At 39.0% G+C, this 22,505-nt stretch overlaps 1 protein-coding gene across 10 annotated transcripts in view; it reads right to left on the bottom strand.

Annotated features, from left to right (window-relative positions):
* The window catches only part of RNF111 (ring finger protein 111), a 54,994-nt gene that overhangs the window by 3,476 nt on the left and 29,013 nt on the right, over positions 1–22,505 (bottom strand). For 6 of the 10 annotated variants that reach the window (XM_027644450.1, XM_027644445.1, XM_027644440.1 and 3 more), the window contains 11 exons: positions 20,972–21,098; positions 19,195–19,358; positions 16,949–17,146; positions 15,806–16,125; positions 14,620–14,875; positions 13,010–13,361; positions 10,180–10,305; positions 9,389–9,515; positions 2,037–2,129; positions 1,007–1,102; positions 19–146 (listed from right to left, as the gene is read on the bottom strand). In XM_027644450.1, coding sequence (XP_027500251.1) covers positions 19–146; positions 1,007–1,102; positions 2,037–2,129; positions 9,389–9,515; positions 10,180–10,305; positions 13,010–13,361; positions 14,620–14,875; positions 15,806–16,125; positions 16,949–17,146; positions 19,195–19,358; positions 20,972–21,098 — 1,987 coding nt within the window. The remainder of the gene's footprint in view (positions 1–18; positions 147–1,006; positions 1,103–2,036; positions 2,130–9,388; positions 9,516–10,179; positions 10,306–13,009; positions 13,362–14,619; positions 14,876–15,805; positions 16,126–16,948; positions 17,147–19,194; positions 19,359–20,971; positions 21,099–22,505) is intronic. The other 4 variants (XM_027644442.1, XM_027644441.1, XM_027644443.1 and 1 more) reach the window with 4 other exon arrangements.

Genomic DNA, 22,505 nt, shown 5'->3' with positions numbered 1-22,505 from the left:
ATATTCAGTGTTATTTACCTGACGTCTTCACCTTCCTCCAATATAGACAAACAGATGGTACACTTTTCCTCTGTGTCTTCTTCTGTTCCTTCCTCCGCATCTTGTTTGCAGTGCAGTTTCCTCTGTGAGAACCAATCAGTTGTTACCTTATTAGTAGAGATGACATTATTGACAAACTGAGTAAAATCTGTTTTTTGATACATATTCAACACATATTTCTATGAAAACATTTTGAAATATTTATTCACATGTATTTGAACCGAAATGAATCAAGAACCAGCATCTGGAGCAAAACTTAGACATTTTATTGTTAATTATAGAAGTCTGCAGGACTGTGAATATATTCATTTCATATGGCTGCAACCACTTCTTTTATTTACTGTCTATGTATAAATATCTTAATTTCATTCATGTAGAGAAAAAAAAAAATCCTTTCAAGCCCAGTATCTTAAGTCACTATTTATCAAGTGTGAAAGAACTATGTCAATGTGAATGGGATTCTATATTATCATATACTAAACTCCAATTGAGAGACAATCTCAGTTCTCAAAATTGTGTACCAGATTCAAACCTTCCCACTGTCCCAGTAATGTAATCAGAGCAAGGGTTAAATTGATACATACCAAGCAGGTACAGCAACAATTTATTGCAAAAAATAAAGTCTTAACGTATTTTATGTGTTCTCATTGAAATCTGTTGACAATTTTGCTATTACCAGTAGTTATTTCGTTGTTCACAAGGGTTCTCATAACTGCTGGACAAGTTAATCATATCAAACCACTTTTGTTTATCACATTACAGCAGCTCTTTATCTAAGGAACAAATTTTAAATTTTCCTTGGGAAAGAAGTGGCATTGCAAGCTTTGCTTACAATCCTTGAAACTTCAAGATAGAGAAAAACATGCACTCCCTGAAGCTGACATTTCTGCAGGCTTAAGCTAACCATAACCATTATTACATGCTCAAAGAACTATTAGAGACAGGCCACAGTTTGAGAAATCCTCACCTTTTTGTATTTATGTGGATATGTGCATCTTTCTATAGTTCCCTGTGTTGCTCCACGATTAACGTTGCCTAATCGTTCCTCCAAGTGAATCAGCTCCTAAAAATCATGAAGGAATAAACAGTGTAAAAACTATTATTTCAACTACCTTGAGTAAATACTAAATTTTATTTTAACCCATTTCCAATTTTAGAATGACAAACTCTTATTTCCCAACTTACTCAAATACAGGCAAAGCCAAAAAAAGCATGTTGTGTGGGAAAAGTGATGGGCTTCTGTAGAAAAACCCCCACAACACTGCCTGGTATTTCAAGTTATAGGGAAACACTATTTTACTACTAAAATATTAGAATTTTTTTGTCAGCTAGGAATGGTTATCAGTATGTTCACGTGTACTTTTGTGTCTAATGAGGAAAATGCAATTAAAATACACTATGTAAATATTTAGTTACTAACAGTCATTAAGGCTTAGAAGAATAAAAAAAAGTTGCTTAAGTTGCAATATAATGACTGATTTATTTTTCTCCAGCAATGAGTTTATTGGAAGCATGAGATGTCACTGAAGAGGTTTTCAGTGGACTAGGTCATTAACTCTCTGCATCTGATACCTTTTGTTTTCTCCTGTTTTATTTTCTTCACTCCGTTTCAGCTCCTGCACTACATAACAGGACAGCACTGTTACAGTGGCCAAGTTTCAGCCCTGCTAGAAGGATCCTGGCACAGTTATTCAGAGACAGCACTACCTTCTACCAGTATATCATGTGAATTCTCCATCCTGCTACTGGGTGGAGGGCAGAGCGAGATGTCCTGTCAGTTAATAACCACCTAACCCTGCATTGTCCAGGGCTCCTCTGACTGACCCACTGTTCAAGGTGCTTTTGTTCCAGTTCACCATGGTGAGGGCATTCCCGAAATAAAGGGTATTTTCTTTAGGATTCTTTTACATCTACATATAAGACTAGCTCTACCATACACCCTCCCCATTTCCCTCATGACACATTTTGACATTTATCTAGTTTTTTCTATTACAAACCTCAAAATTGCCCCTGAAAGGGCCTCTGAATGATGTTCCATCCAATCCCGATGAAATGTAACGGATGTGAGGGTAGCCCGCCATGTCTGGTACCTATTCAAACAGCAGATGTTCAGTTAAACCTATTCAGAACAGTCTCAGTATTTTACTGTTCACTTCACAAAATTTATGATCCTTTTGCTTTCATTGACTTGCTTATTATTTATACTCCTCAGCCTGAGCAAACAATTCCAACTGAAAGCACAACACAAACACCACTCTGAGCCCTCTAAACATAACCAGGAGCAAAACAGAAGTGAGACCAGATCCTCTATTGTCATCTCTCCTCATCTGCATTACATATTGCTTGGACTCAATTCCCAAGTCTCAAAACCTCAAACTACATTGTATAAACCACCAAAAATATCTACCTGTTTCTGTAAACAGAACACCTAGCAGCTACACATGAAGTTATGAAAAGGACTTGCTACAGATTCACAAATTTAAGTTTTTAGTACCACGGAAGAAATAAGGCTAATACTGAGACTGAAAAAAACAGCCAAAATACTTATCTTACCCAAAACAACAGAACATCTTCAGACACACTTCAAAATTAGAGGCAGATAATTAACACTCAAAACTCTCATCTAAAGTCATAGGTAACTCTGAATGCACTCCACATTCAAGCATCCACTGACTTCCTTGCATATTAAGAGATATAAACAGTGAACACAATATCAGTGTCCAGTGCTATATCCCACCAGCACTTTCATACAGGAAACCTGAAAGGTAGTTAATATATCAGGGACCCCTTCACAGCAGGGTTTCTGCACTCCATTTGCACCCCAGCAGGATGAGTGAATAATGGGATTGACTTTTTGCCAGAAACATACCAGTAGCAATTTTTAATGAACAGGTGAAAAAAACCCCAAACCCAAATGATCAGCAGATTCACTTTACTTAATCTCACAGAGCACATCAATATGAGCACTGTGAGCACTGTAAGCAGCACTTCATGAGGAAATAACATGAAGTACTTGAGAACTATCTTCCTTTCCATGCTATCAGCTGATAATGTCTCTGCTGCTGTTTATGACAGCTCAAAATTCATCTTATGAGGCTGCCAGCAAGTCAAATATCCCAGATATTATTCACGAAGTCTGGTATTCACGTGTGGCTTTTCTTCTTTCCAGCAGACACTGTGAAGCTTAACATATATGAAGGTGTAAAACTGAATGAATGCATTATGAAAAAGCACAGGCCTACACAAAGCTACTCACAGCACATAACAGCCCAGTAAGCTACCTTTCTGTAGTTTTCAAATCCAGTACTGCAACTAAAAGCCGACAGGGATAAAAAAGATTTCTCTGCCCTAAATATTTTTTTCCACAAAAGAAACATAGAATCTGATTATTTTAAAGCAGTTTACATGGTGCTTGTTAAATGACCACCTCACAGTGCCAATCAGGAGCCACAAATAGAGCCACAACACCAGTATTAAGTTACAACAAATCAGAGGTATAGAAACTGAGGATGCATATTTGTGCACATATCTAAACATTTCCTGTAAGTAGTATCTGTTGGTGTCATAGATCTTACTGTTTGACAGTACAAACTGTGGCTGTAACAAAGGAAGTCTGGGGCAGTGAATTAAAAATATTCTAATTTGTAAAAACTACATTGTGAGAAATCTGTCTCAGATAATCAGTGATTTACGATTCATGCTGTATTTAGGTGTGTAATTCTACTTCGGCTTCCAATTACAGAAAACACATTTAAATAACTGGGTCACTCATTCACACTATGAACATATTTACTGTCCCAGGTTTTTACTGGGCATAGACCTGTCTGGCATCATTTGGAAGTTTCTATTGCCTGTTATTACATTGTGAATCGATTGCCACCACTCAGAGGAAGGGAAGGTCCTGACAAAAATTAACCCAAGTCTCAGAAGTGATTTTCACTTCCTGCTTTTTGTACTGACCAGGATTTGAAAACAATCCTTTGGAAAGAAATGCATGTGACAGTGCAGATACTGCACCATTACAGGAGCTGCAAAGTCCTGGGTGTATTGTGTAATTCTGTTCCAATTACAGTAATTACAGTTCCAATTGCCTCACCAGTCACAGTTTGCCAATTGCAGTGATATGCACCTGGACAGGTCTCCTATTTGGAACAAATTCTGCTACTGGAGACTATTTAAGAAACCTACTAAATTTAATTTCAACACTGCAAACCCAGGAATTTCTCCGAGCACATACCACAGCAAACTACTGAACTCAGACAACAGAAATATCATGTGGGATGATATATTTTCATGCTGATAAACAGGTCCTCATATTATGCTGATGGGGATGGCATAACAACTCTGCAAAATAATCTGAACATACATTGTGTACAGGCTTTTTTATAAAATATCCTCAGAGTACAGCTTGTACTTCTGGCCAAGTAAAACACTACTTTGAAAAAAACATCTCTGTAAGAAAAAGCCCAGTTGTTTTACACCTGCAGAATAAACTGTCTGCTAATACAGCGAGATTTTAATTGAGTACATTTGTGATACACGATGGAGAAGAGATGGGCAAGAGAGAACTATCAATAATGCCCAACTAAGAACAGACTTACTGAAGTATTTTTCACAATTACCATCAAGCTTCAAATGCAAAAATATTTCAGCTCTCTTGAAACAGTTTCACACACAAATTAAGTTTATTTTCAGTAAGTTTTCATATTGAACATAAGAAAAAAGGAAAAGTTTAAAGCTAAGGAAGAATGTAAGTAGTTAAAGGCAATGCCAGTCTGCATAAAGGGCTTATATATATTCTTTTGGATACAGTCAAAATAATATATATATTTTTTAAAGCAATATACTCTGGACCTACAAATTTCAGCGTGAGTTTTTTCCTGTAGAACAAGTATCATCTGTTTCTGGTTTTGCACTTTCTATTGACACTTCCCATGATCGCAAAAATCTGCAGCAACTAAAAAAATCCAAGGCCAAGTCTGAGCCGTTTACAACACAAACATTCTGAGATAGTTTGAAACAGCTAAACTGCAGGGGAGGTTTTCTTCCCTGCTACCCTCTATCTTTGCAGGATATTTCTGCTTTTCACTTGCCACAGTCAGTGGAGAGGTTCTTCCTCTGTCTGGTACTATTTAACTTGTCCATCCCAACCTTCTATTCTGTGGTTCATATTAAATGTCATCTTCATATATATTAAAACAACTTCCAACAGTAAGCTTATTCAGTTCACTGCTCAGCTACTATCAACACTCAAAAAGAAGTAAAGCCAATCATTTAATGTCTTAAGTCAAATTTGAACAAGGAAAAGCTGCAGTTTTCATAGAGAGACACTGTATAAAGGAATAAGTAACACCTGCTGCATAGATAAAACCCAGCTGTACCCGTGTCTGAGGGGAACATAAAATGAGCCTCTTCAAAAGCCTATATTCTAAAAAACCCCCAAAGAACAGTAATTCATGTTTATATTAAGAAAAGAAATAGAAGCTGCATGACCAAAGTCCGTTTTCTCAAAAAATGCAATTGTATTTGATGCAGCTATTCAAGGCTAATCTAAAGTTCATTTTTAACTACTATTACTACACCAAGTTACAGCTTTAAGTGTTCAGATATTTTACAGGACTTTGTTTGCTTTTTTGGCACAGAACAGTTGCATCTCTTAGAGCTGCAACACCTGCATGTCTACACTCTGAGCAATATTATTCTGACCAGCCCACATCTACCATAATGTGCTGGGACCTACTGTCCTGTACCTCCAAACCCCTCCTAATTATTACAACTAAGTGTAAAGATGGCCTCAACCACTCTGAATCATTCAGCAGGTAAAGGAACAGAACAGTCAGGCTCTGCAACAGAAGAAAAAAGGGGCACAGCATATATTGAAAACTGGATGTGTAACACCTGAGAGAGGTTAAATTTTAGGTTTGTTTGGGGTTTTTTTGTTGTTGTTTTTATTTGGTTTTTTTTTGTTTTCATTCAGTTTTTTGGGGTGAGGGGGGTTTTATGGTTTTTTTGTTGTTTTTTTTTTTTTAAATTATGATTCAAACAACTCCCTCTGACCTACAAGCTGTAGTCGAGGTTCACGGATAAAAATTAAGGAGTCTTCTCAAGGCTTGCACCAACTGTAGAGAGATTTATTACACCATACTAGCGAACTACAAAGGCCAAATAATTCCCCTTCCACACTCCCCACCTCTGAAATTCCCATTCAACAGGATACTGTTCAAAAAGGCAGAAGAAGCTGGAATCAAGAGGCTGGAACAGCATACCCTGTATGCTAATTCTTTGCTTAACAGGTAGTTGAAACAATTTCAGAATCATGTAGATAGCTTCCATATTTAAGATATATTTAATAAAACAGAAACAAAACCAAAAAAAAAAACAACCACAAAACACGACCCATCACCACCTCCCACTACTAACCATAATATGATCTGAAAATTGTAGATTGTATCTATGGTAATCACAATTAAGGCTGGTATGTAGTTCACTATGAAAAAGTCATGTTCCTTCTAACACCTATGTCAGCTTATTAAATTACAGAAACTGCCATCCTGTCCCCCCAGATGTAGTAACTGGTGCAGGGCAAAAAGTCTTTCATCAACAGTGCCAAAAAAGCAGCCGAAGGCATTCAGACTAAACAGAAATTGAAGTGGCTTCTAACAACAAACACTGGCATCAGGGAAGAACAGAGAGAACAGACAAAAAGCTTTGGTCTCCTGTGTCCCTACTGTCTGCTGTTTCATTAGTTATGCCATGCACTGATCCTCACTTGAGTCTTCCTAAAAGTGATCAGTTTAGCAGAAGGGATATTTGTCCACAATGGAATTCATCTGACAGATCTTTCCTCAGCACACACACAACATTAAAACAGTAACAAGTGGAACACAAACTACTCTAAGCCAGGGTCACACTCAAAGTAATTGTGTTAAATCCAGGAAGGGAACAGCCTGGCCCTTGTCTACACAGATATGAAGCAAGCTCTTCCTAACTGCTTTTAATCTAGGACTCCTCCAGAAGCAACACTTAAACAGGTAAAAGTTTCTTCACCCAAGCTAGTAGGAAAGGAGATTTTGTTTCCCTCACCCTCTATTTGGTCTGTCAAAGCTGCTGAATACTGATTATCTTCCCTCACATATCTTTATCACTTTGTCCCCCTGAGGATTACAACTGCAGTCTACATTCCAGCACTGAGTAGATGAAGATCAAGTTAACTTAAATCAGAAACTGATATATCAGAATCCTAATGTCATTAAAGCCCAAATAATCCATTATGCCCTTTACAGTCTGGCAGTAGTCTGAAGGGGTTTTATGACTCCACAGGAGAAACGCATACTGCCAACAGGGCTGTGTGGCATTTCAGAAAGTGGACTCAACACTAAGCAAATTTTTGAGTGACTGCATCAATTACTTTAGAAGACAACCCCCTCTCAAAACAAACAAATGAACTAAATGAACAGCAGCAGTTTATGACATCTGCATCAAAAACATCACTAATGACTGGAAATTGGAAATTTCTACTTAGTACTCTCTGTACTTACAGAGAGAAGAAAGCCCTCCTCAGAACATTAACCACTTAACAGAGGGACTCTTACCCACAGTTCAGCCTCTCCTCCCCCATCCCTATTCCTGAAGTTACACAGAAAAAAACCCAAAAAGGTGGCAGCTGCACTTCATCTGTTGCCTTTTATGGCACTTCTGTTGAACTTTAAGTTTGTTAGATGAAAAACTCCACTACTTGCTCTCTGTTAAAAATCAATTTTGCTGACATATCCACTGTACTCTCACGTACATGCAAATGAAAACTTTGACTTTTATTTGCCATAGAAGAGGGAGAATCATCAAAAGGCATTTGTAATGCTTTGAACTCACTGCATATATAACTTCTAGCAGTGCTTGAACCTGCCTTTGTCTTCACCTAGTGCATGTAATCTGAATACACCTAAAATTAGTCACAGACTCAACACAACTTCAAAGTCCTAAAACTTGATCTGATCTCAGCAAGGTTCAAGCCAGATCCCAAACACTCGAGGAAGTGCTGCTTACAGCAGTCTATTCATGATAAAACATGCTGTCAGTACAGCGTGTACAAGGCCTCAAGATACCAACAGCTTCAGCTCAGACACTCAGGAATTACCATTATAAGTATTAGAATATCCCTACACAAACATATGCACAAATTGCTGTAGAGTTAAAGAACCTTATTTCATCTGCCTCTTTTACCAATTAGAAACAGCAGCTACTGAGCAGAAAGGCAGGAGTCCCTAAAATATTTTATCACACAAAGTTCAGAAGTTTCCTATCAGAGCTTTCTCCTGTTCTACTACTAAAAAGACAATCAACACTGGGGTCCCAACTACTTGCTCATGTAACATTTTAGTTGTAGGAATACCCCAATTAAAGTTAAAATACAACTAGTTTCTCATCACACTGTAATATAAGAATCCTCTGAACTCTGAAGTTTCTAGAAACTTCACAGCAATAATGGAAGTAAATCCCATAGTTGACTTATTAGCCCTGGGACTTCTGGTACCACTTGTTGGATCCAGAGAAGGACCAGAACTCCAACAGGACTGTGACTGCCACTCTGGACAGGACTGTGACCATCATCCATACCAACAGGTTTCCTTTCCTTTTATTTTGCACCCAGGGGGCCATGTGGTGCTCAGCACAGAGGCCAACAAACACTGTTCTGTTCTTGTCCCAGGGTGATAGGTTATACATCTGTCTTTGGGGGTTAAAAATCAGTTTTCTCTGTATCATTGTATCTATTGTAATCTTTTTAGTAAATTATAACCTCTCTTGAGTTGAGTTCATTTCTCCCACCAGTTTACTTTTAAACCAGCTCAGTAAGACTTAATGCTACAAAATTATATTCTTTATCACAAAGAATTAGGTTGATGAATAACAAATATTATTTGAAAACAATCAAATCTCTAGACGGAATTCTAATTGTGCTGTATATACACCTTAAAAAAAAGCATCAGACTAATTCTCATGCACTGGTTGGAAAAAGTTGGTACCTTTACCAATCCAAAACTCAATAAAGAGGAACCTGAACTTTAAAAATCAGATGCAGAGGGTCAATGCATTGCAATGCAAGTGACAATTTAATTCAAGTATGTTTCATTTTACAGGAGCTGAAGTTAGAAATATTAATGTCCTGTACTGTTTTATCACACAATGAGCCTGGTTCAAGCTCCCTAGCTGGGAGTAACACACAGACAGACACAGTGAAAGTATTCTTTTCTTCAGCTGAAGCACTTTGCAGCGATGTATACATGTCCAATTTTCCTGACAAACAAAATTACAATGAGCAATGACCATAATTTTTCATAAGCTACGTCCTTACCATTAGAGGGAGTGCCCCTATTTGCAAGTGATGCAGTCGAGGAGGTGCGTGGTAGTGGGCCAGGTGAGGATGCAAAGGCCCTGGAGGGTAAGTAGCTGCAGTCACACCAGCTTCAATTCCTAGTTCCCTGTCACATGAATGAAAGTGGCATTACAGGAAAGGTACATCTTGCCTCCTAGGTACAATTCCACTGTTTTGGAAAACCTACAGCCCAGTACAGCTACAATAACAGGTTTACATAGGAATCTTTTTTTTTTCTAACCTTGTTTAAACTTCACTAAAGACATCCTACCCTAAGTGAAAGTTCTTTTTAAAACAGCTGCGAAGATTTATTATGAGAAATTAGTTGATGTGACTCCACATTTGTAGTGCCCAGGAATATCATCCTTGTGGAGCCTTCTCTGCAGCACATGCTGTGGGAACAGCAGCTGCTAAGCATGCAGCTCTTCCCTAAGGGTCCAAAATATTTTTTTAAAATAATAAATATATTGTGGAAGTTAAGTGCATGCTTCATAAGTGGGCCTGATGCAATTTTGAGTAAGTTCAAACAAAGAGGAGAGAGAATAAACTAGTTCACACCTCAAATCCAAGCCTCTAAAAACACTAGAAATATATTTAAGACACTGAGTACTCAGAGCAGTATTTCAAAGCCATATCAACATCTACAAATTTTAAGCTACGGGTGCATGCAGCACGTGTTAAAATCCCAGCCAGCATTATCAGTGCTGATCAGCACATCCTGCCCTTCTGTCCCCAGTCCCAAAGAGCTCAAATAGTGTCTGATTACTAACCAGGCAGATCTCTCTGGAGCTTGTCGAGGATGGGAAGACATAGTCTGAGGCACATGAATGTGATGCCCATGCCCATAATTGGGATGCATTCTGTGAGGATGTGGAGGAGGCCGCTCATGAGCACGTCTAAACAACAGAAACCAGCAGCAGTTATTTTCACATATTTGTTAATATCAAGAAAGCAACATCTATAACCAAAATGTTACAGACTGAGTTACTGCAATGCCTTTAAAATAAGAAACTCCCCATGCAGTATTTTAATTTCAGCTTTAGGTATAAGTTAGAAACTAATTATAACATTGATTTCATATTCAAAACCAAAGCCAGCTTCAGTTGCAGTGATCTGTCCTTCACTCAGCAGACACAACGGCTGACAAAGTGTTTAATGCTGACCTCAAACAGCAGGTAGGAAAGAGAAGGCCACATGACAGCCACATTCAGATTTAGAGTCATTTACAGCTCTGCTGCAGTTTATTTCTAGTAAAACTATACCAGCAAAAGTAATTAGGGGAAACTTAATACACTAATAAGAGGACATTTTCCTTGAAACCTGTCATAGCTCAGGTAATAAGAGCACACAGCTTTTTTCCATGCCAGTTAGTATAGAAAAACTATGGATTTGGGAAAAAAAAAACAAACTTCAAAAAAAACCTGCTGGCTGATTTTTGTTACTTTATCACTTCTCAGTCACAAGAAGAAATGGCTTAGTAATTTTCCTTCCATTGCTTTCTGTGCAAAAAGGATGGGGTTTTATTCAAGCTAGAAACTTGGATTTTACCAAAAGCAGTGCATGTTCTTGAGGTTCGCTACCACCTTAAACTACCCGTCAAAGCAGACCAGACATTTTGTAAATTTACCTGTCTAGAGAGGTAAAAATTCCCTTAACAGCACACTATTGTAATCACTGCAGAGAGACACTTCTCCAGAGAAATCTGTGTAAATTATGTGAGAAGTGTTCATTTTCTGCAATGGCACAGATCAACACGGGAACAGGACTATCAGCAGAACCTACTTCTAGTCTCACCTCCCTTCAGTTTATCAAGTAACTACGGGGGAAAAATCTGGAAGAACACATTTTAATAAAAAACCCCATATTTGAATTATAGAAATAACTTATAAATGTAACACTCTTTGGTTGTTCATCCCACAGTCTTTATATTAAGCGGGTAACGAGATTTAAAGTAAACAGAAAGCCCATATGTCAGACAAATGCAGTGCACCCTGATCCACTGCCTTCTGCACATTTTATGGCCGATTCCAAGACCCTAAGAAGTTCCAGCTGTTGTATCCACACTTGATCCATGACAGTGAGAAGGGGACTCAAACCAATCTCTACCTCCAATCCTGAAAAGCTCCTACATTGTCAGACAGAAGGAATACCAGCTAGACTATCCCTTATGTTATTTGTAGAAACTAAGGGTGAAAGAACAGGTTAAGAACACTTTGAGATTCCAGGCCATGGAACTGAAGGAAGCACAAGCCTGCTGGCAGTCTTAAGTCTGTACTCAATAACAGAGCAAATAGGCACAAGCTTCTGGTTGTCAGGGTATAATCTGATTTATATGAGGTTGGGCCAAGACACCTACAAGACTGATTTTTGCATGGAATTTGTATGAGGATTAGAGGGGAATAGAAAGACCAAGGGCAAAACAATTCCACCCGATTACAAATCAGAACTACAGAGGAGAAATGTCACTGAGCAAACCACCACTGTCTGACCCAGGACTGGTGACTTCAGAGAGAATGTCAAGAAAAAAACTATCAACATTTGACTACGATTTCTGTACATAGAAAGGAAATGCTACGAAAGGCTAAGAAATGTCAATAACTGCAATTCCAATCCTCAAACTACTGGAAAATTTCCAGATCTGACAAGATAGCTACTGCTATTATTTTTTCTTAAATATCCTGCTGTCTCACAGTCACTGCCTAGTCTGTCATGTGCCATTTGCGAGCAGTTACTCTCTATAGGTATTTTTATAAATAACTTGGAAACTGCCTCAAAAGTTGCAGTTAAAGCAAAATTCTCTTCAAGCATTAAATGTGTTTTAAGTTGCTTATGAGTAAAATTTGTATAACAAAATTAGGAGCAACAACTAGAGAGTTCATTCCTGAAAATCCCTTGGATATTTAAACATGTTGTTATCTCCAGAATCAAAGTAACTTCAGTTACTATGTGATTGAATAGTAAGCTACTACTACTGACCTGGTATGTGTTGACACTAGTGTAATGACTCTAGTTAAGCAACAACAGGAGCATGTCTTAATATCACCAAAGCTACATCTCAACATTGTGTAATATCTGCATGTGAATGTGATTAATCTCCTCCTCCTCTTCTAAACACATAAAGCCATAGGAAAGACATGCAGGTATCTAATCTGAATTAAACTTGGTAAACAGTCCCCTTGATAAATTGTTCATTTAATTTTAAAGCACTAGTTAGATAAAAAGAATCTCAAGGCAAAACACGCTGTCAAGGAACACGTTTGAACAGAGCTTATGATGCACTTTCAGGCTGTTAAGCTTGAAAAGGAATTCCTGCCTGTTATTCAGAGGATGAGCAGTGGACAAAAGAAACACAGGGTCCCCTTGTCTTCCATGCCCCACTGGTGCCTTACCTGGAGACACTACTGGGAGATGTAACGGAGCAGGTTCACTCCTAATGCTCATGTGACTGTGACGGTACATAAAGACACTCCTCACCATGGTCTAACACTAACAGTTCCTAACCATGCAATTAACAGTCTGAGAGTCACATGCAACATTTTACAAACCTGAGGGGAATGAATTATATGTTTAGATATTGTTCTGAGTACATTTGTGACATACGTTGGGTGTTGCATCATCCTTCTTCTCTGGACCTCCATCCTCTGGATCACTTCATGAGGATGTAGCCTCTGTGCTGGAGGTGCTGTTGCAGGGATGTGATGGGATATAGGCTGGTGTGTTGCAGGAAGATGCTGTGGGATTGGAGCAGCTGCATTGGCTAAAGGATGAGTTGGTGGTGGAGGTGGAACAGGATGAGAAGATGCATGAGAGGAGATTGAAGGATGGAAGGGATGCACTGGATGAGGGATAACATAATCTACTTGAGGTGGAGGTTGTGGCTGTGGAGGAGGATTTCCATGAGAGTGAGGACATGCAGAAGCTTGATGGTGAAGAGGTCTGGTCAAGGAAGCATCTGCAATGAAAACATCAGGTGCTTTTTATTTGGTCAGTAGCAGGTTTTGAAGTAAATTTATTTTAAAAAGTATCTTCACACAGGTGCTTCAGTATTATTACACTAGTGTAAACAGTGGCAACATGGGGACATGTGTTTATGCAATTTTTAAATAAAGTGATTCTAGCAATATACCCTACAAAAAACCCTACATTTTCTGCAGTCAAAAGTATTCTGTTTGCCAGTGTTGGCAAAAAAAAAAAAAAAAGAAAAAAAAAGTGTGATACACACTGAGAAACGTACATAGAATGGTTTGGGTTGGAAGGGACCTTAAAGATCATCTTGTTCCAACTTACCTCCCATGGGCAGGAACACCTTCCACTAGACCAGGTTGGTCAAAGTCACATCCAATTTGTCTTTCAACACTGCCAGGGATAGGGTAGCCACAGCTTCTTTGGGCAACCTGTGCCAGGGGCTCACCACTCTCACAGGGAAGAATTTCTTCCTTATACCCAATATAACATTACTCTTTCAGTTGGAAGCCATTCCCCCTTGTCCTGCCACTACATGCCCTTGTCCAAAGTCCCTCTCCAGCTTTCTTGGAGCCCCTTTAGGCACTGGAAGGCTGCAGTAAGATCAGCCTTGGGGCCTTCTCTTCTCCAGGTTGAAAAACTCCAACTCTCTCAGCCTGTCCTCATAGCAGAGGTGCTCCAGACCTCTGAGTAACCTCATGGCCCTCCTCCAGCCTTGCTCCAACAGGTCTGTGTCCTTGTGCTGAGGAGCCCAAATCTGGATGCAATACTCCAAGTGGAGTCTCATGAGAATAGAGTAAATGGGGAGAATCCCCTCCCAATTTTACTTCATGTTTGCTGTTTAACTTTAAAAGTTCAATCCCTGCCCCTTTCCAAGTTCACTATTCTGTAGAGACAAAACCCAAAAAACCAAATCACAAACAAGTGAGTTTTCGCTCTGAGTTTGCTAAAGCAAAACTCACTGGGGGTATGGGACAAGGGACCAACTAAGGAAAATTAAATAAAAAGCCACTGTTAGAATACAAAGGAGATGAAAAATATTTTCATAGTAGATACAGTTTTAAATTCTCAGTGTTATTATGGTCACTCAGAAGAATATATTTTAACTTTATCCTTGATCCTGCTCAAATCCCCTACACAAACACATTTCTTAATATGAGTTTTGCTAGGCCAGTTCTAAGGTGAGTGCAAGCAGACAGCAGGAGTTTTTCCCATGTTGTCAGGGCAGCTGTTCCATCAGTACTTACAAGGAGAGTGCATGTAATGGCGACAGGAGGAGAGCGATGCCTGAGGAGGAGGTTGGGGCTGTGGCTGAGCAACGATGCTCGATCCATATCCGTCTATGGTCAGGGACTGGCTCGGCCCAGCCCCAGCCTGGTGCCCGTAGATTGTCGTTCGGGATGAAGAACCAGGACAGCAGGGATCAAAAGCAGACGTTCCATGGAAAGCACCACTCCCATGACTTCTTATACCACTGCTGCTTAAGTCCACTGGCAGTGCCTGCTGCGCAAACAAACCAGCTTTTTTCAAGCAATTCTCCAGACATTGAAAACAAAGTCACATTCAAACGTGACGTTATAAAAAATAAAAATTACTACTATCACAAGCAACTGTTTTAAGGCTTGACTCTGGAACATTCTTTAAACGTGGTTAACATTTCTTATTCCTAAGTTCTCGCATCTGGTGAGAGACTAAATTCATTACAATAGATTCTGTAAAAAAACCCAACCAAACAAAAAACCTCACAAAAACCAACCAACCAAACCACACCAACCAAAACCATAAAAACACCAACCAAACCCCTGATGGATAAATCAGTAAGTATATGGGAGCTACGTGCACTGAAATATTTGGATGAAAAACCTGCTTTTAGCATTTCAGTTGTGCCTAATGTATTACACTCAAAACAGTAACCAGACTGATAGTTCTGCATGTTGTAAACTAAGATTGCAGAGTTCTGTTCTTTCCTATAACTGTATTGTTTTAAAGCTGTGATTTAGTTACTGAAAAAGCCTTAAAAAACAATGCTTTTAGAGACACAACTCTTTTATACCTTTTATATACAGAACATTAGACTTCATGTTTTTGTTCTCTCAAAGCAGCTCAATTATTTGCATTGCAAAACTGCTGTGATGGGCAGAGTCATTTCAAAGTACTTATGTTTGGTTTCCTTAAATAGTCACTATCATAGTCATCAAGAGGTCTACTGTCAACGATTACCTGTCAGATTGTAACTTTCTATAAAATTTCAGGTTTTTGCATTCCTATATTATACCTCAAATCCTCCTTTTAAGTTCCCTTCTATAACGCCCAATGCAGAGCAAGAGAATAATTTATAATTCAGCACCCTATTCTATCCTCTCACATCTGTAACAGCTTGAAATCCCAAGTCACAAGGTGTGACTGTGAGAGAGCCCCAAGAATGAAACGTGCCTGCTCATGGTACGTGGTGCCAGAACTGCTGCTTGCTCCACACGGGGCAGGCACGGGGGGAGGCCTTTCCACAGGGCAGCTGGAGTCACTGAACGAAGGAGAGAGCGGGACAGCTGGGTGGGGGTTGTGGTGGTGATGGTGGTGATGCTGGAAGTGGTGGCCGTGCTGCTGAAAGCAGCTTGTATGTGGGTGCCCCAAGGCATGGTGAGTCTGTGAAGGTCCTCCACAAGGAGAATGCTGAGGGCAGCAGGATGGTAACCTCGGCATGGCCGGAGGGCCGGTTTCCAGTGTTGTATTAGATGCAGTTCTTCTTATGTCATCTTGAAGACAAAGAAAATTCATATTCAAGTGAAAGAAATTAGTGAAGCTGATCACTGTAAAGCAGTGCCTTAATATAGGAAAACACCCTCTGTACTTCATGATTAAATAATTAACCAACTGAAAAATAGATCTAGACTAAAACAAAACACACTGGATACAAATAACATTAAGCTATGCCTGAGAAATGAACCAAAACTGAATGGTTCAGGGAATGTACTCATGGGAACCACTGGAGGACGTGAACTGACACTTGCCTTATTCCACTAATTTAAGGCATGTTATCAACAGGGAAAGGAGAAAAGATTCTCCCTGTAGTTAATATGCAGAGACCTCAAATTCCTGAGGTCTGCCCAGGTTTTTTGTCCCTCACCTGCAGACAGGGCACTTGTTCCAGTGCTGTTATCAGTGCTACTTGTATGTCCAGCTCTAGTACAGGTCTGTATAAATGTGCTCCCAAGGAAGTGATCTACAGCAGGAGGTTCAAGAAATCCTTTACTTCCTTACAACACATTAAAAACCCCCCATCTCTGTAACACAGTGCAAGGGGAGAATTCCCAGTGAACTACATTCCATCTCCTCAGAAAGCCAGGAGGTGATTCATTACGTATAACCAAATCGTTCCAACAGGCAAAAGCAGAAAGCTCCAGCACAATTTCCTTTATCTTTGCATAAAAATCAATGATCTTTTTCAGATTCCTGTCCTCTCAACTTACTACTGTCACGTTGCAGTAATGCCATTTGATCTAGAGGATGTCATGAACTTCCTCTACCTCCTTTGCACTCGGAAGCAACACAACAGCTCAGAAAGCTCTTTTTCCGTACCTCCAGCTGAAGTGCCAGCAGTGCTGCCACTGGGAAGACTGGGAGTCGTCTCTGGAGCTGCAGAGGGCTGGCTGGTGGAGATGGTGGGAGCTGCATCAGAGGCCTGCTCTGAGGTAGAGGTACTGGTACTGGTACTGGAAGCAGAACTCACGACCTGCGGCTCCACTCGAGCTGATGTGGTTGGCACAACTGTCGGCTCTAGTGAAACAAAAAACCTTTCATGTTCCTTAACCTGTAAAAGCTGCTGTTTTTTTTTCATTGTTGTTGCTGCTTTTGAATTATTTTACAAGAAATTCTCAATTCTGGCCTTGATAAATCTTGTCCTTTACTAGGTAATTGTAATCAGGTTAAAATTTAAAGTTATACTTGGTGGCATAATTCTAATTTAGTTCTGAAAAAAATCTTTTTCTCTAAGTTTGAAATTTCTCTCCAGTTCATGACAAGGCAATGACACGACTAGGAATACAAAGATACCATGAAAGGGAAGATTATCAGAAACAGCTCAGGTTTTTTTAGTAAAAATGTCTGCATGGATATCAGAGGAAAAAAAGCATCAAAAAACTTCAAATACTTTTCTTACACCAAGTCTCAAAATAAAATATGACTCCTTTTTAAGATTTCTATCTATATCTAGTAGGAGTATCAGCAACTCAGTGAGCAAAAGAATAAATATATCTTCACTCTTGCAAGTCTTCCAACTCATCACATTAAAAAAACATGATCTGATACCTACATCTAAATTCCTTTGGTTTTTAATGTGGCATTTCAACATACTAATTTTATTTACAGGAGAACATTTGTGGAGAAATGTATTAATGTTTAAAATCAGAAAAAAAAAAAATCAGCAAGTACATAGGCTATGTATAGTCCATAAGGAGCAGTGATCACACAGTGCTCTGGTCTGAATGCCAACAGCTCTGAGTGCCCTCCTGCAGTCAGCCATGCCCAGCTCCCACCAGCCTCAGCCACCCTGCCAGCCTGGGCCTGGCTCACCATCAGCCACACAGACAGTTCTGCTTCTCCCCCACAAAACCAGTAAAAAACAGGGGGCTCGGTCAACCTCAAACTATTAGCTAAGAGAAACAACTTCTTAACACACTTCACAGACGTTGATCCAGGAAGACAGATGGGGATACGACCCTTATGCTCATGAAAGCAAAGTTTTAAGTCCTGTACCTTTGAAGAAGACAGCAAAGTTGTGATAAACTGCACAGCTTCCTTATAACAGTGTTAAGGCAGAAGTTCTATCATTTTACACTAGTTCATGTGTGAAGTTTGACACCTAAACCCAAAAATAATATTCCTGAAATCCTGGAAGACTCATCGTAGAAAGTCATTTCCTCCAGGAAGCAGGAGAAACAACTAGTCTTAAATATATCACTGCAGAAGTAAAAGTTCATTCAGTAAGAATATTTTTAAAAATAATTTGGTTTCTGAATTTAAGACTAAATTCTATAATTTGAGTTTTAGGAGTAAAGCAATAGAAGCCTACACCCTTTCAGCTGGGATATTTCACAGTAAATCCATAAAGAATCTGTAAACCAACTCAGCCTCTCCCTTAAAAACCATCAACCAATCAAAACTATTCCCAAGCCTTTCCAACTCTCCAACCCACCCCAAAAATCAAGTCAACCTCAAGAATAAGACACTGCAAATACTAGATCTTGTGATGAAGTCAGGGACAGAACCACAACAGGACAAAACTGCTGTTAAAACATTAAAAGTAATATGAACCCAAGAAAGCCCCAAACCCACCACCATGCACAAAAAAATAAACGTGCAAAAATCTACATGAGCTTTAGTTTTTCCTTCTCTCAACTTTTTGAATATACCTGGAAGTTGCTCTTATGATTTTCAGCAATAGACTTAGTAGTGCCAGCAGGTTTTAATGTTAGGGAACAATGGAAGGTTACAGCTTCAGAAACATAACACACTTTACTAGTTTCGGGTTGGTTTTTGTTTTTTTTTGTTTTTTAATTTTTACACCAAGGCCTGAAAGAACAGTAACTATTGCAAAGCATAGGCAACAACATGTTTTCCATTTATAGTGTTGTATTGAAGTAAGAGCATATTTTTCAAGAAGTAGTTCCAACCTGCTCTGTAATTTCTGCCTGGTGAGTCAGCCCTCAGACACACACCCAAGGCAGCTTTGGAAGAAAAATTAGATGTAACAGACAGACTGGAAATGGCTAAATTTTAATTTTACAAGGAAGGCCACAGGAGGATTTTCTGACCACATCACTTACCATCCTCATCCACCGTGAGGTCCACGACCTCAGCTGCGTTCTGCCTCAGGGGTTGGATGACCGTGGAGATCCTGCTGCGGTTCCGCTGCTCCGGAGCTCGTGGAGCGTGAGAGCCAGAGCTCTGTCCCCAGTGGGATCTTGTGTGTCCAAGTGCAGAACGAGACCTTAGAAAAGGTTAACACTTTAAGTATTGACCTACATTTTGCCAGTATTTTTTTTTCTATCATCAGAAAAGCATTGTCACGTGGAAACAGTCCCCAACTCCACGTTCACTTGACGAGTCCTCACAAGCACTGCTGCAGCCTTTGCCACATAACAAAACAGCAAATACCCAACACAGAGTTTAAAGGTCTTTATACCTTGTTCCATGTACATACAGGTAACTTGCAAAAAATTCACTGTGAAACCCTACAAACATGGTCAGGCAGCAATTACATCTGACGTTGTTTTAACTTTATTAATAGTAGATGAAGACTCTCCAAATCCTACACTGCTCCTATGCAGTCTGAAACAGCAGGTCTATAAATGACAACAAAGCTGCAGACAATAACAATTTGTGAACCTAAAGTACTTTTGCCTGTTAACTTGTGACAGATTGTGTTTTCAGAGGACAATTTCTATACTTCAAATTTCAAAAAAGTCCAAGAAGTGCAAAATCTCTGGACTTCTCTCTCTAATATTATTTTGTTCCCCCTTCTTGAAGAACAAATATAGCTCTGTGTAATACTGAAACTAAAATGAAATGTGGCTTGAGAAGAGGAAATCATAAGCCTGTAACCATACCTAAGGAAACGGATGGTTTTCTTTCTCTCTTATAACACTCAGCACCCAGCCTGTTTAATTTAGCCATATAAATCCAAACACTCAAAACAATGATCTTTGAGTCTGTATCCTCCTTGCAGCATACAGTCTTTAATTAAGGGAACAATATTTTTACAGTATTGTATTTAACATTTCGCTCTCAAAAAACTTTGACTCTTCAGTATTTACATAAATCAAGTGGTTCTTATTTTCTAATTTGGAAAAACAATGTACCAAGATTTCAGAAAAGGAAAATGTGAAGAAAAAGGAATGACTTCACTAAAAACAAACAAACTCCATTGCACAAATCACCATGGAGCTACCACTGTTTTGGCTGTAGTGTTGCAGAAGATAAGGGAAGAAAGAACTAATTTCTTCAAGTCTTTTAAGGCTACCACAGAAAACATTTCTTATTGATGCTGGGAAGATACAAAGCTATTTTTTTAATGTATCTTATCTGGCTTCAGCCAGGTTTGAAGTTTTCTTCTTCAAGGAACTCCACTTTAATAGATTCTGTAAAACCTGACAAATATGGAACTAAACTTCCAGACAGGTATGGAAGAACAGGAGAGCATACACAGCAGGGGCTTCAAAAAAAGCAGGATGCCTTCCTGAGAAATGCTCAGGTAATCCCTAGACAGTCAACTCAGCCTACACTTGCTCTCTCCAGGATCTCCCAGGAATTTTTGCTTTGCCAAAATTCTGCCCATCAGTCACACCAACTACAACCACCTCAGCAACTCCAGAGTAGCTGGAATTGTCAAGATTTGGCAAAGCTGTCCTTTGGGGTTTTTTGTTCATGGGATTTTTTTGTTGTTGTTTGGGTCTTGTTTTATTGGGCTTGGTTTGTATTTTTTTAACAAAAAATGCTTACTATGCATCCTGGTCAGAATTTCAGTGATGTTAAGCCACACAGAGTATTGTGACAGACCTGCAGACAAGCAAAACTATTAATACAGAGAGATGCAAATCTCACCTGTAGTTTTCACCAACTGTGACAATCTCCACTTCACTGTCTGTTGAGGTAACATTTATTTCTTCGTTAGCAGTGACCTGGGGAGTGGAGGATGCTTCAATCACCACAACATCTTCATCAATACTTCCTGAGGAGGAAAAAGGAAGGAGAAAGTTTGCACACTTTATCTCAGGAGCTGTCATTATAAGAGGCTGTTTTTCCTAGACTAAAAATACACATAGACAGAGAATTCCATGTCAAAGCTTTAGATGCAACTGTCGAATATGTGACCTAATTATGAAAGGGAGCAATTCTGCTGTAAATATTGAAGTAAAAAAAGGAAGGAGACAGAGGACTGGGTGTGGGGAAGGTATGCAAAGTTGAATTACACTGTATTGAAATAAATTAGTGGATTTTATTACCAACAAAATTCACTTTTTTAATATAAAAACAGAATAAAGTGGTTTGTTATCACTAATAGCTTTTTTTAACATGTTTTTACAGTTATCAAAGCTCCAGCCTAACATGCAGACATATGAAACACTTTTCTACTGCTGTAACACTGACAGTGACAAGTTTGAGCTATCTAGGATACTCAAATTGAAATATGGATAGTTCCCTGAGCACAAAAGAACTTCCTAAACAGATGAGCTATGTACCTTAGAAATAACGAATTCTGTTATTTGTAAATTGCTTCAAGAAAAGTGCTCGAAGAATTTGGTCTCATTCAAGTCAACACTAACATCCTGTATGGGCTGACTGTTCTCAGCTGCTCTACCCAGATAATCTGTGGGGCAGATTATCCATTTTCCCTCATATCAACATTTTTATATTTTGAAGAAAACCAAACTGCATTACTTATTTTCCAATGGCCTTTGTTTCTGGTCACACTTATCCCAGAAAGACTGGTGGCTGAAGATAGAAAGAGTGATGCTTCTAAATACTGGTACTCAAAGTTTTGCAGTTGTATGTAATAAAATTTAATTCTCAGAACTTGTATGAAAATTTTGGGGAAAACTGAAAATATGCAATGCCTAAAAAAACAAAGTCACATTCCAAAACTGAAAATATTGAAAGGCCAATTACTCAAAAGTTAAAGGCAGCAGCTCAAGTCACCATCCCATTCAGAAGAATGTAAATATCATCGTTATCACAGGCAAATAAGCAACGGCTTCCTTACACAAAACTATCTCAGAAGCTCCTCAGACAAAACCAGCCAGCCCAGTAGCTGGGAAAGGCAGTTAGAAAAACATAACTGTCCTTCTCCCACCTTCCAAACATCCACTTCTCTGAATTATGGCAGGTTTGAGAGCACTCCTCAGAGTCCACATGTCCTCAGGCTCAATATTTATTGAAATTTATGACAGGTGCAAAAGTGGGAAGATTTAGGCTTAAATATGATTTTGTCACTTCAGAAAATAAACAAGTCCTCCTTGAGGACAAAATCAGATACCTTGTGCACCTATAGGAAAATTCACCCAGTGTGCAGCTCTGCTGAAATTCTTACACAAGCTTAGGTCACAAAACCAAACAGACTGAGTATCTATACAATTTA

This window comes from Corapipo altera, unplaced genomic scaffold (genome assembly GCF_003945725.1).
Source record: "Corapipo altera isolate COAL_440 unplaced genomic scaffold, ASM394572v1 50, whole genome shotgun sequence".
In the NCBI taxonomy this organism is placed as follows: domain Eukaryota; kingdom Metazoa; phylum Chordata; class Aves; order Passeriformes; family Pipridae; genus Corapipo; species Corapipo altera.
Note: the sequence above shows the minus strand (reverse complement) of the source record. Positions and strands in the feature narration are given on the sequence as shown.